Here is a 12,953-nt window from a genome sequence, read left to right as displayed (position 1 = left end):
AGAGAGTTGTGAGTGCTGGGTGCTTAGGGTATTCAAGCTTGTACTCAATCAGTTCTTGAGAGATTTAGTGAGAGTTTTTCTTGTCAATTTGTAATCAATAATTCACCCTATTGTTTTACTGGATTGACTAAGGGATAATCCTTGTCGTGAGTAGGATTCGTTTGAGGATTCGAACATGTAAATTTCTGGTGTTCTTTGCATGTGTGAGTGAGGTGTTTGTGTTCTGTGTTCTTCTTGTATTCTATTCCTGTTCTATGAGCAATCAGTTGACAGAGAACAATCAGAGAGTCGACAAAAAATTACAACAAGTGTGATGGGAAAGTCCTTGGTTAAGGTAGAATGAATGATCAGGAAAGATTTCCTTATGTGCAATCTAGTTACATTGATGAGATTAGACACATAGTTACTGAGTTTGTGAGTTTATCACTCCATGACTCTAGCTCGATTAAAACGTTAGGTGATAGAAGGATTGTATTACACGATAATCATCAACTATAGTAGATTCACATATGAATAGACTTCCTTGTAGTTTCTAAATGGTTACTCAAGAATATCAAAATGTTTTGAGAAGATGGAGAGAATCTTGACATGGGTTAAAGTGCAACATCAAAGAGGTTTAATGTTATCTAATTACTATCAGGTGGTGAACTTAAAAAGTTACACATAAGAAAGTATGGGATCCTAAATCGGATATGTGCACTTCTTATGTTCTCAATGCCATTAAAAGTTGAGTCTTAACATGTCATTAAGAGTTAATGACGGGACATGTGAAGTGTTAACGAATCACAAGCAACTAAATAAAGGATCATGTAGCGTGAAGGTCAAAATTGTTGACTATTTTAGCAAATGGTCGACCAATTTTCCAAGAGTTAGGAAAACGACTGATCGCTTGGTTAAGACTATCAATTGGTTTTTCCAATAGTTGGAAAATGGTCGACCGTTTAAAAGAAAATTCGACCAGTTTTACATTGCAAATTATATGCGAAAGCTTCAAATGAAATTACATTTGCCTTATTAGTGCTTCCCAGGTGGCATTCTGTGAGGCAATTTGGAAGCCACTGGTTGGGTTATTATTGGACCTTCAAAACAAGTGTTTAGAGGGAAAGATTAAGAAGTGAGAGCATATTGTGCATGGGTTAAGAAATTCACTCGGCCACCTTTGTTATTTGTTTCCTTTGGTTTTTCTCTCATTGCTTCTACTACTTGGGAGCTACTGTTGGCTAAAATGTTGAGTTAGTTTTTGATAGACCAAAAAGAACATGATGGGTATTGGTAACTTAGCGTCACCTGGTTAGCAAGGGACGAGGATAACAAGCTAGTTTTGAAAAGCTCACTTGGTGTGGACAAAATAGGCCCTCCACAACTTGAGGAGTATTTGGTCTCATTGTAGAAATAGTTTCTACATCCACTTGATTTTGATCTTGCAGGTACACATTCATTTAATTATATATAATGTAATTTTGTGTTGCTTAAACATTTAAGTTGCATATGGTTTGTACAGAATTTTGTTATGGATCTTTGATATAATTTTTTTTTTAAATTACGAACACATCCATATAGAAAATACAACAAATTTTAAAAAATTCAAGAACTAATTTTAAAGTTTAAGAGATGGATAAGTTAAAGAATTAAATTTCGAGAGGTGTGGAATCAATTTACCTTAAACTTTGGCTTCGTTTGGCAAAGCATTTCAAATTGCAGCTTTTAAGTGGTATAAAATTTTTAAGTTGGCTAGCGTTTAAGCTAGTAATGTGTTTTTAAGTTATAAATTGAATAATTATGTGTTTGGTTTGAAAGAGCTGATAAACTATTAGAACTTAATAAAAAGATAAAAATAGGCATGTTGAATGATGTAAAATTTTATCATTAGATGTTAATAAATTATACATAATTATTAAAAAATATATTAATACAATATATATACACTTTTTATTTTTTTCCTTCAAATATATTATCATTAGATTAATATATATACAATATATATATATACACATTTTACAAGCATACAACAATCGGGCAATTGGCAAGGATGGGGCTGACGATAGAGGCGCGGACAAGGATTGAGGCTACAGCTGATGGCAATTAAGGCTGGAGGCGGCGGGCGATGGGGACAGGGATGGGTCTGAGGCGGCAGCTACCAGCGACGGTGGAGCTGGAGGCGATGGTGGGGGCGACAACGAGAGGGATGGCAACGGACGATGGGTGACAGTGGCGGCCAAAAATTGGTTGCAGTGGGTTGAAGAAGAAGGATATGGGGTGAAAATTGGTGTTTTGTTTGAGAGTAAATAGGTAATTTTCATGGTCAATGCAACTTTTATTCTGATAGGGTTTTGCAAAAGTTAAGGGGAATGAGCTTTTCAAAAAGCTATTGGAATAGCATTTAAGCTATATAGTTTTTAAGTTATTTGGGTTTGCCAAACACTCAATTGAAAAAATCGCTTAGCCAAACGAAGCATTTGTCTCTACACCTTAATTATAAAATTTTTATACTTATTTTATTTTAACTAAAATTAATTAAAAATTCATTTACAACCTTAATCCTCACTACAATGTAAGAAGACTTCGGCTGCGTTATCTTTGCTTTTCAATTTTTAGTTTTGAGTTTTTAATTCATTTTCTGTTTTCTGTTTTGGTAATCTGTTTTCAAAAAATTGAAAACGCGTTCTCTTTATCATTTTGAAAAACTATTTCTCAAAACAGAAAATTAGAAAATGTGTTCTCTTTGAAATTTTGAAAATAATTTAAAAATAATATTTTATTCAATAAATTTGATTATTTAATAAATTAAAACTATTTAAATTTAAATAAATAAATAAATTGGCTTGAAAAAAAATAGCAAGTAGGATCATAATGTGATTATAAATAACAAGTATTAAAATAAAAATTAAAGACGTGAACTAGTATTACATAATGTAATTATAAATTATAAGATTGCATCAAACAATTCAATAACAAGTGAGATTCAATTACAATTTTTAATACAAATATTAAAAATAAACACAATTCGAAAATTAAAACAATAAAATAAAATTACAGGCTCATGTACGAGTCCCTTGATACTCATTCCACATTTGTGTAGCAATTTGATCTCTGACTTGTCCCATTTGAGCTGTTTGACTAGTATCAAAATGTATGGCTTCCCGATCTTGGCTTGACTCCGACATATCATCAAATACCATATTATCTACTAAATACTCAGTGAATAACCTGTCTAAAAAGTCCTCTAACAAATAAAGTTATGTATTGTGCAACATGCAGTAGGGATTTGTCTTTACCTACTAAGTGGATAATTTGTTATTAATTTCAAAATAGGAAATCTTGCCTTCAACACTCCAATGCAACGTTCAATTATGTTCCGACACGAGGAATGTTTATAATTGAACAACTCTTCCTTTCCACGTGGTCCTCCTCGTCCAAGATAATCACGCAGATGATATCTTCGACCTCGATAAGGGGCAAGAAATCCAGGCATGTTTGGATAGCTAGAATCAACAAGATAAAATTGATCTTCAAAAAACTATGATTTAAGATTGTAATATAATAAAAATATTTAATATATCATTTGAAGTGTTAGAATATACCTCCCCGTGGCATTGGAAAGTTGTTCGAGGGTCTTGTAATTGTGTCAATAAATACTCGTGAATCATTAGCAGTACCTTCCCATCCAACATGCACAAATATAAATTTCATATCAAAATTACATGCCAACATCACATTTTGTGTTACATTAGTCTTTCTTCCACGAAAAGATGTTTGTCGTGATGTAGGTACCCAAGCTGCAACATGCGTTCCATCTATTGCACCTATACAATTCTTAAAGAAAGGATATTTGCGCAAGAAACGCTCATGAGGTCCATTTTGATTTGTAGGGGAAATTATCTCTGTGCCTAATGAACAAACAGCTCGTAAAACACACTTAAACCATTTATGGATTGTGTTGTTGGAATGCTGAAATCTATCGCCAATAATACTATATCTTGTAGTGTGCCCTACAATCATCAAAAACATAGCAACACCCTTCTCGACACTAACTTTTTTCCCATCTGTCAACAGCCCTTTATGTTTCAAAGTGTCACAAAAATTCATGAAAACATGTTTCTGCATCCGAAAATTACGATGACACACGTCTGGATGTCCATTTAAAATTTCAAGCATGTACATTTTTCCAGTAAGCAATGATGTTCTACAAGGTGTCTTGTCAATAAAAACTCGTTTATTGGCAACAAAATAACTAAGCATTAGTCTATCACCAATAGACACATCCAAATCATCTTCTGTAAATAAAAAAATCATCATCACTCAAATCTTCATTAGTCGAATTTTGAACCCAACTTGATTCAGTAGACATCCTTCTGCACAAATATATTTTTAATCCACATCATTATCTACATCAATTATCATTTAATATACTACTCAAACAACATTATTTATGAAAACTCAACACATCGATTAAAATAAAACAAGCAAGCATCTGTTTAGAAATATAACATCAAAGTACTAAAAGAACACAATAGTCCAAGCTAATAGAAAACACGCAACAAACCAAAATATCAAACAAATCAAAGAAGATTCAAGATAGGTCCTCTCCTAATTTCTGGCATCTCCACAAATGACATCCTAAAATCTGAATCCTTAAAAGCCTTCATTGCTTTCATATAATCTTCATTAGACACTCCTTCCATACTATTTAAGATGTCTAGGAAAACCTTTGTTGAATACGGATCTGGACTAGTGGCTTCAGAATTGCTAGATTGAATAGACGATTTTCCTTGCATGTGTGCAAGCTTTTCTTTCAGGTAAAGCATCCTAAGTTCAGTTTCTTCACTTCTCATACTTACTGTAGATGACCACTGAGCTATACAAGCCTCAAGTTTTTCACTTTTATTGGTCTTGGATTCCTTGCGTCGTCGTTTGTCATGACGAATACTTGTAACTTCATCATATTCATCATCATTTTGTTGTGCACGTACATGCACTCCCCTGTTCAGAAAATCATCTTCTATCTGCCTTTCTTCCTCTGATGTTGGAGGAAGTTGAGTGGAAGCATTGCCTAAACCTCCGGTGGCTGTAGTCCCGCCAAATATCTCTCCAAGAATTGCATAATGCTTACATCCTTCCTTCTTGAATATTTTGTACTTAGCCTTGTTTATCTACATTCATGAAAATAAGCCATATTAATAAGCTGTATATAGTAAAAGAATATAATGTCACAAATAAAAAATGGTGAAAATACCGTAAAAAAATGTTGCCAAACTTCCTCTGCAGCATCAACTTTGTTGGTATTTGGATCCCATGTAACACCTGTATGCCCTACCAGTTCAGCGAACAAGCGATGCACTTTACGTAAACGGTTCCACTTACCCTTCAGTCTATCTATCCCATAATCCATTTTTGTGAGACCAATCATGTCTTGATTGATCTTGCCCCATTCGTCTTTCGTGAATGTAGAGCATTGCAATTTTGGATTAGAGATGCCTTTGATTTAGACATGATAATCCTTGACTCAAATTATTTTGTTTGTTTGTTGTAATCTAAGGATTGAGAAGAAGATGCATGCATGCCTAAATGCGATTATTTTTCTAATAAACGTGATGGAAATATTTTTGGTACTAATGTCATCATATGAGGTCGTCCGATTCTACTACTAGGCCATACCACTACTAAGGAAAAAATCTCTCTATATAATACAAATGGATAAAAGAATGAAGGAATCAATCAAGAATAAACAAAACCTATTTAGATTAGTAGAAAGAATTAGAATTAAATAAGCTAGTAGCTAGACAGAGAGGTAAAGTGGTACCAGCAATGCAAATAATTTGCCCACTACAGTAAGTAATGCCAAGACCATGACATGAAGAAAATTAAATCACAATGGAAGATGAAGTTAATTCAACAACTTGGAAGATGAAGTTAATTGCATAGTAAGTATCTCTTTGATAGTGGAATAAGAGATATCATTCTTATTCCACACATGGGACCTTTCGCTAATCTGTTGCTTTCTTTTGGTGGATTAGGCAATTTTTTCAAATAAATGTGCAATCTTTTTCAAAAGAAATACACAACTTTTGTCATCTTGGATAAAAAGTAAAGGAGAAAAGATAGCCCCATGGGGCTCAGTTGCATAGTATGAGCCATTTGAGAGAAACAGTCCACAACAAAATAATGAAAGATACAACAATATCCTGTTGAACCCCACGACAGGATTATGACCTACAGGCTACAGTATTATTTATTCATTTTGGTTTGAATTATATTGAAAGTATTTTTATCTAGTTATTTCTGCACAATATATATATAGTGGTAGAATAGGTCAGAAAAAGCACATATATTGATGCTTTTGAAGCTCTGAAAGTGTGGTAAGAACGTATGCACTCTCATATAATTTTCCAAATCTAAGTCTAACAAAATATATATATTTTAACAGTTGAAGCCTATGCATGGTGCAACCATCATCAAAATATATATATTCAAAAGTAAAATGCCCAACCTATCAAAAGTATGGTCAACCCATCATCAAAATCCCACATAATCAACATCCTCCCACAATTAAAACAATGCGAGACAATGAAACAAAGCAGCCAAAGTCATAAAAAATATTATAAAAGAAAGACCTGTAAATTCTCATCTTTTGTCAAATGATAGGAAGGACAAATTGATCCAAAATCAAGTAGCTGAACAGAACAACAACAACAACAACCGAATTCCCGTAACAGTAAAGCAACACCACAATTCCTATAACAGTAAAACAACACCACAGTAGAAAATCAGCAGTTACAACAAACATAATTTTTAACTATACGCTGCAATCCAAAGAGTACAATACGCTGCAATGCAATGTAACAGAGCAAAACAAAGATCTGAAAAATCAATCCAAGGGTTCATCTTTCTCAAGAAAAACAAAGCAAAACCCAAAACAGCCAGGCCACGATCAAAACTGAAAAATCGCGAATAAGATACATGTCGCAAATATCCAAAGATCCAATGATCAGAACCAAAAAATCGCACAAAAGATACAAATCGCGAATATCCAACAGCCAAAGATCTAAGCTAAAACCTCTAGCCAGATACAAATCGTGCATACATACGTATATATCATGGATTTGTGTCGAAACTAGTTGCTGATCAGACTAAAAGACTTACAATCGGAGGTGAGAGATCTGGTCTTGAAGAGAGGAAAAGAAGAAGCGATAGCAGTAGATCTGGCCGACGGCGGTGATGGCCTTGAAGAGAGGAAGAAAATGTAGCGATGGTAGCAGATCTAGCTTGAAGAAAGGAAGAGAATGAAGGAAGCACAGTGGCACCGGTGATGGTTCACAAAGAGGAAGAGAAGAAGAGTGAAGGAAGAGAGGAAGATAATATCAAAACACGGAAAACAACATTCGTTTTCCGTGTTTTGATTTTGGGTTTTGTTTTGGATGAAAACATCCAAAACAACAAAATATTGTTTTGGGTTTTCTTTGTAATTTTTTTTTATGTTTTCAAAAATGCATTTTTAAAAATGGCAAAGAGAACGCGTTTTCATTATTTTTGAAAATCGAAAACTGAAAATGGCTTGAAAACGACAAAGAGAACGCAGCCTTCACTTCTTGTGATTTTCGCCATTATTGAAGAAGACCAATCGATTTTCTTAATTGAATTAAATAGCCTGACTCGATTTTCTTAACAATATTGAAAAGGGCAACTCTTTTTTTTTTTAGAACAAAGAAGAACATTGGCATTTTTTTCATTTTTTTTTTCAAATTCAAAACTGTGTATTCACAAATTTTTCAATAACTTGATTGAAATTTTATTTATTTCAATCTTTATTGAAAGTAACAGCAGATGAAGTGAGATTTATGTCTTCTACCACATCATCTATATTATTATATGTTATAGATTTGGCATGTTATCTAAATGGATGAGGCCATTAACTTATGATAAAATATTTTATTATTTTCTATCTAGAAATATTTGGTTTCTATTTTTATTTTTCTAGGAACTTTGCTAGAGAATTTTTTTTATAAAACTAAAATTTTTATGAAAGCATAATTTTGTTTTTAATTTTATAAAATTTTCAAAGCTTAAGTAAAAAAATTATTTTGATCAAAATTTTCTTGTATAAACTTTTAGAAAAATTACACCTACACCCTAGAAGTTAAGCAAAATTCAAGAACCACCTTTTGATTTTGAAAAACATAGATACCTCTTCTGAAATTAAAAACTTGTATAGAAAGTTTACATTTTATTAATAATTAATTAATTATTAATAAAATATTGGTCGTGGACTGTTCGCTTTATGCTTTTTTTTAATTTCATTTTGTTATTTCTATATAAAGTTAGTTTGTATACAATAAGAGAATTATAAACACCTTTTATAAAATTATTAGCTATTTCTGAAAATTATTAAACACTTCAAAAATTTTAAACATTTTTTCTATATAAGCAATTTTTAATTTTTCAACTATTATGAATTAGAAAACATTAGGTTGCGTTCTTTTTACTATTTTCAAGTCATTTTTAGCTTTTAATTTTCTAAAGTAATAAAAACGCGTTCTCTTTGTTGTTTTTAAAAATGTATTTTTGAAAATAAAAAAAAATTATAAAGAAAACTCAAAACAACAAAAGTTGTTTTGAGTGTTTTCATTCAAAACAAACTCAAAACTTAATACATATTTATTTATTCATATTTTATTATTGTAATGGAAAAAAATATTATAAAATTCATTAACTTTAAAATGTATATATATTTTTAATAATATATTAACATTAAATATTTATAATTTACTTAATAATCAAATTTATTGAATAAAATATCATTAAAAAAATATTTTCAAAATTTTAAAAGAACGCATTTTCTAATTTTCTATTTTAAAAAATAGTTTTTTAAAATGACAAAAAGAATGAGTTTTTAATTTTCTAAAAACAGACTAGCAAAATAAAAAATTAAAAATGAATTCAAAACTCAAAATTAAAAATTAAAAAGCAAAGAGAACGCAGCCTTATTTTTGATGTTTTTAAATTTTTGAAAAAGAATGCTATCAATTTTTGAAACATAAAATGTTTAGACATCTTTAGTTATAAAATTAGAATTTGAAATTAAAAAATATTTTCTAAAATTAGATTTGCTTAATGCCTGTCTGTATTTTTAATTTCAAATAATATTTTACTCACATTAATATTTAATAATCATCATCAATTTACTGTTCATTAAGTGTGTCAAATGAATTATCTTTTAACTCAATTAAGACTAAGTTATACATCATCGTGTCAGATAAATTTAGCAGCTCTGTAAGTTAAAAAATGAATTATCTTTTAGTTTTCATTTATTAACTAAAAATGCAAACTTAAAATAAAAAATGGACTACTCTCACAAAAATACCCTTAATTGGGAAAAATGGCAACTTAATTATTGTTCAGACAAAAAAAAAATCGTTATTATGAAAAATGAAAGCTTAATATAACACAACATGGAGTCAACTGTGCCTAACACCACGCCCCCCCCCCTCCCCTCTAGTCTTTATGTCTCTACATTATTACAAAAGTCTAAAAGTCACATTCGTCATCATCACATCAACAGAAATAATGGAAGAGAGCCAATTGCGTGGGAAGATGGAGCAGAGTCTCCATGAGGCAGCCCTTCAAGGGGACACAGCCCTGTTAAATCAAATTCTCGCCAAGGATCCATTGATTCTTCGACGAATAAAGGTAGGTTGTTTCGTCACACTCCTCTCCACGTGGCGGCATTCGAGGGGAAGTTGGAATTCGTTCAGGCGCTGTTGGCGAAGAATAAGGGGCTCGCCCGAATACTGGACCCGCGGCGGTGGTCGGCGCTTCACCTGGCGGCCGCGCAAGGACATTGCCAGATCGTGAGAGAATTAGTGAGAGCTAACCCCGACATGTGCGCGACTCTCGACGGCGATGGGAGAAATCTGCTTCACCTGGCGACCATGGAGGGTGATGTCTGTGTGTTGACTATGTTCCTTGAGGACAAAACCTACTGGAATCATGAGTTGCTCAAAGCTAAAGACAGTGGTGGCAACACCATATTTCATCTGGCTGTCAAGCACAAGAAATTTGAGGTATTTCTGCTAATTGCCCCTTCATGTGAATTTGGTCGTCGATTTTATGTTAATTTTTGTTTGAGTAACTTGTTTATCTCGTAGCTGGTTGGGTGGGTAAAAAGCTAATGTCGAGAGTGATGAGTTTTGATTTGGGACAAGTAAAGAATCGATTTACTTAATTTTGTATGAACTCATTTTTCATATACTAGTAGTGGCGCACTCGCCAGAGAGAACGAGCCGGAGGTGGGGGACTGGACGGCCGGAGGTGGAGGCACCATGATCTCGTCGCAGTCGCGCACTCGCCACAGAGAGAGAGAGAGAGAAAGAGAGAGAGACCCGAAGGCCAGAGATGGAGGACTGGACGACCGAAGGCTGGGGGGCCACGGTTGCTCGCGGCGGAAGGAGGGGCGAGGCGGTGCGAGAGGCTGGCGGGGGGGCGATGGCATTGTTCGCGGCGATGTGGGCCAAACGGTGCGAGCGACAGAGGGAGGGGCGACGGCCGGTGCTTTTTGCGGCTGTAGGTTTGAGCGAGAGCGTGTGGGCAGTGAAAGAGGGAGAGAGAGAGAGAGAGAGTGTGCACTGGTGGCGGGTTTGAGAAACAGTGGGAGAGATAATGAAAGAGGGGGAGAGAGAGAGATAGAGATAGAGAGCAGTGAAAGAGGGAGAGGGAGAGAGAGTACGCACTGCTGCTGGGGGTGGTGGTGGGTTTGAGAGACTGTGGGAGAGAGAGTGAAAGAAGGAGGGGAGTGAAGTAGGCGGGATTCAAAAAGTTAAAAGATAAAAAATTAAATCAAAAATAAATTAAAAAAAATTCGGTAAAACTTTCTCTAAACCTTTCTCTACAAGTAGCATTTTCCTTCTTCTTTTCGTCTAACTTGCTGCTATGTCCTCGATGATTGGTCAAGTACTTTTTCAATTTGTACTATTCCGGCTTTGCTTATCCTCTTACCTTGCGGAAAGGGAAACTTTCCCAAAACTAATTTTGTTGGCGTAACCCCGTAAATTTCCTTCATTTCTGCTGCTATATACGCTTGAATTCCTACCCCCCCCCCCCCCCCCCCCCCCCTTCTTCTTTGTAAAATTTCCTATTCTTAAACTCACCTTTTCAAGCCTCGTGACTTCAAAACCACCCTGTTCTTCCAGGGTTACGGCTTTATTGATGAATTCCATACTTCAATCCAGTGCAATTATTGCCAGTATCTTTCTATGTGATGTAATGGTGGGAATACATATCTCATTTGCCTACATATTTAATGTTTTATGCAGGCCATGCAGTTCTTAGTTAAGAAAGTGGAAGCTGAACTGAAAGGGAAGAACATACAAAAGCCAGCTAACCCGTTAAACGAATGCGGGTACACAACTCTGGACATTCTAGAGGAAATCAAAGCTGACGTACCAGAATTTGACAATGTCAAGGAAATGTTTCGAAAACCTAATGCCTTGAAAGCTAGTGAAGTCAATCAGGTTGAGTGGTTGTCCAAGAAGCGGGATGCCCCGATGGTGGTTGCATCGCTCATTGCAACCATGGCTTTCCAAGCTGGGGTGAGCCCTCCTGGTGTTTTCTGGCAAGAAAATTCAGCCGACCATAGAGCTGGGGAAGCTGTGATGGCTTTTAACTACCCAGATTCATATCCACTGTTCCTTCGTGCCAACACAATCGGATTTGTGGCATCAGTAAGCACGATCCTGTTTCTGGTAACTGGATGGCCCTTCAAGAAGTTCTTAATGTGGATCTTGGTGCTAATTATGTGGATCTTGGTGCAGTGTGATGGCACTTCTTTTAGTAGCTCACACCATTCGCTTGTTGAATCGGTGGTTGAAGATCAGCCAGCAAATAGATGTATGGACAGGGATGAAGAAGTTCCAAATAGATGTATGGACAGGGATGAATAAGTTCCTCAAACTCAACTCACCTCGAAGCGACCAACCCCAACCAGCTTCAGCTAATGGGAATCGACCCCAACTGGCTTCGGCTAATAAGAACGGGGAGCCTGTTTGATCTTTCGCTTTATCATTGTGCTTGAATTAGTGAAAGAGCATTGGTATGTATCATCAATGGAATGAGCAGAGTTTTGTTACATAATGTGTTGTTTCCCTGTCTTGTTGCTATGCTTGGGATCAATGGAAATTGAATTCTTAATTAATATATTGAAATCCAATCTGTATTAACATCGTTCTATTATTCTGGAACTTAGTCTCTGGCAATAAGATATGTTAAATTTCATGATTCTAGCTTGGTGTCTATCACTCTTAACTTGTTCTTATTTGGCTGTTTTCCAATCAATCTAGCTGAAGAAAAATATAGTGCTTGAGGCCAAACTGAGAGCTTCTAGCTTGTTTAATAGCTGAAGCTTAAGCTGTAAAAACAAGAAATTCATTCATAACATGAAGAAGAAAATAACAACCTTCTTCACACAAACAGTCTTGGTATTGGGTCACTAGTTTCTGGGTAAGGTTGCAACTTTTGCACTATTGTTCATTCGGATTTCTTTTTGCCATGCAATTTGCGGGAAAATAACAGAGCTTATGAAGAGGGATCCTAAGCTAAGAAGGTTTGATTAAATTAAGTGCTTGAGGCTTGGATTGGATTTGATCTGTCATCTACCAGAACTGCTCGTGTCGACGGACTAAGATGGCGCGTCGACCAACTCACAAGTTTTGGTCAAGACCGACAATTTTGGAAGCAAAACAGCCTTCGTGTCTCTGAGAATTTCATCGGACAATTTCCTGGCGTAATTTGGAAGTCTGGTTTCAGAATAAAAGTTGACGATGCCAAGGCTATGAAGGGTTGAGAGAGGGAGAGGAAATGGTGGAGGGAAATGTTGGGAAGGGTACGCCGCCATCACTGCTGACCTTCGCCGCGGCCTTCGCCAATGAGCACCGCCATCACTTTTAAAATGACTTATAATGTAA

The 12,953-nt window shown here is 35.1% G+C and overlaps 2 protein-coding genes across 2 annotated transcripts; one reads left to right on the top strand and one right to left on the bottom strand.

Moving 5' to 3' along the window:
* Positions 1-4,559: 4,559 nt before the first annotated feature.
* Positions 4,560-5,389, bottom strand: LOC127794716 (L10-interacting MYB domain-containing protein-like). Its single transcript, XM_052325964.1, has 2 exons — positions 5,234-5,389; positions 4,560-5,150 (listed from the first exon to the last, which is right to left on the bottom strand). Exons 1-2 carry the CDS (start codon positions 5,387-5,389, stop codon positions 4,560-4,562), a joined length of 747 nt encoding a protein of 248 aa, XP_052181924.1.
* A 4,164-nt stretch (positions 5,390-9,553) lies between these two features.
* LOC127795666 (uncharacterized) lies at positions 9,554-12,268 on the top strand. Its single transcript, XM_052327476.1, has 2 exons — positions 9,554-10,058; positions 11,307-12,268. The coding sequence occupies exons 1-2, from the start codon at positions 9,876-9,878 to the stop codon at positions 11,931-11,933; spliced, it is 810 nt and encodes a 269-aa protein (XP_052183436.1). The 5' UTR covers positions 9,554-9,875; the 3' UTR covers positions 11,934-12,268.
* Positions 12,269-12,953: the final 685 nt, after the last annotated feature.

This window comes from Diospyros lotus, chromosome 2 (genome assembly GCF_014633365.1).
Source record: "Diospyros lotus cultivar Yz01 chromosome 2, ASM1463336v1, whole genome shotgun sequence".
Taxonomy (NCBI): domain Eukaryota; kingdom Viridiplantae; phylum Streptophyta; class Magnoliopsida; order Ericales; family Ebenaceae; genus Diospyros; species Diospyros lotus.
This window is presented reverse-complemented; position numbering and strand designations above follow the sequence as displayed.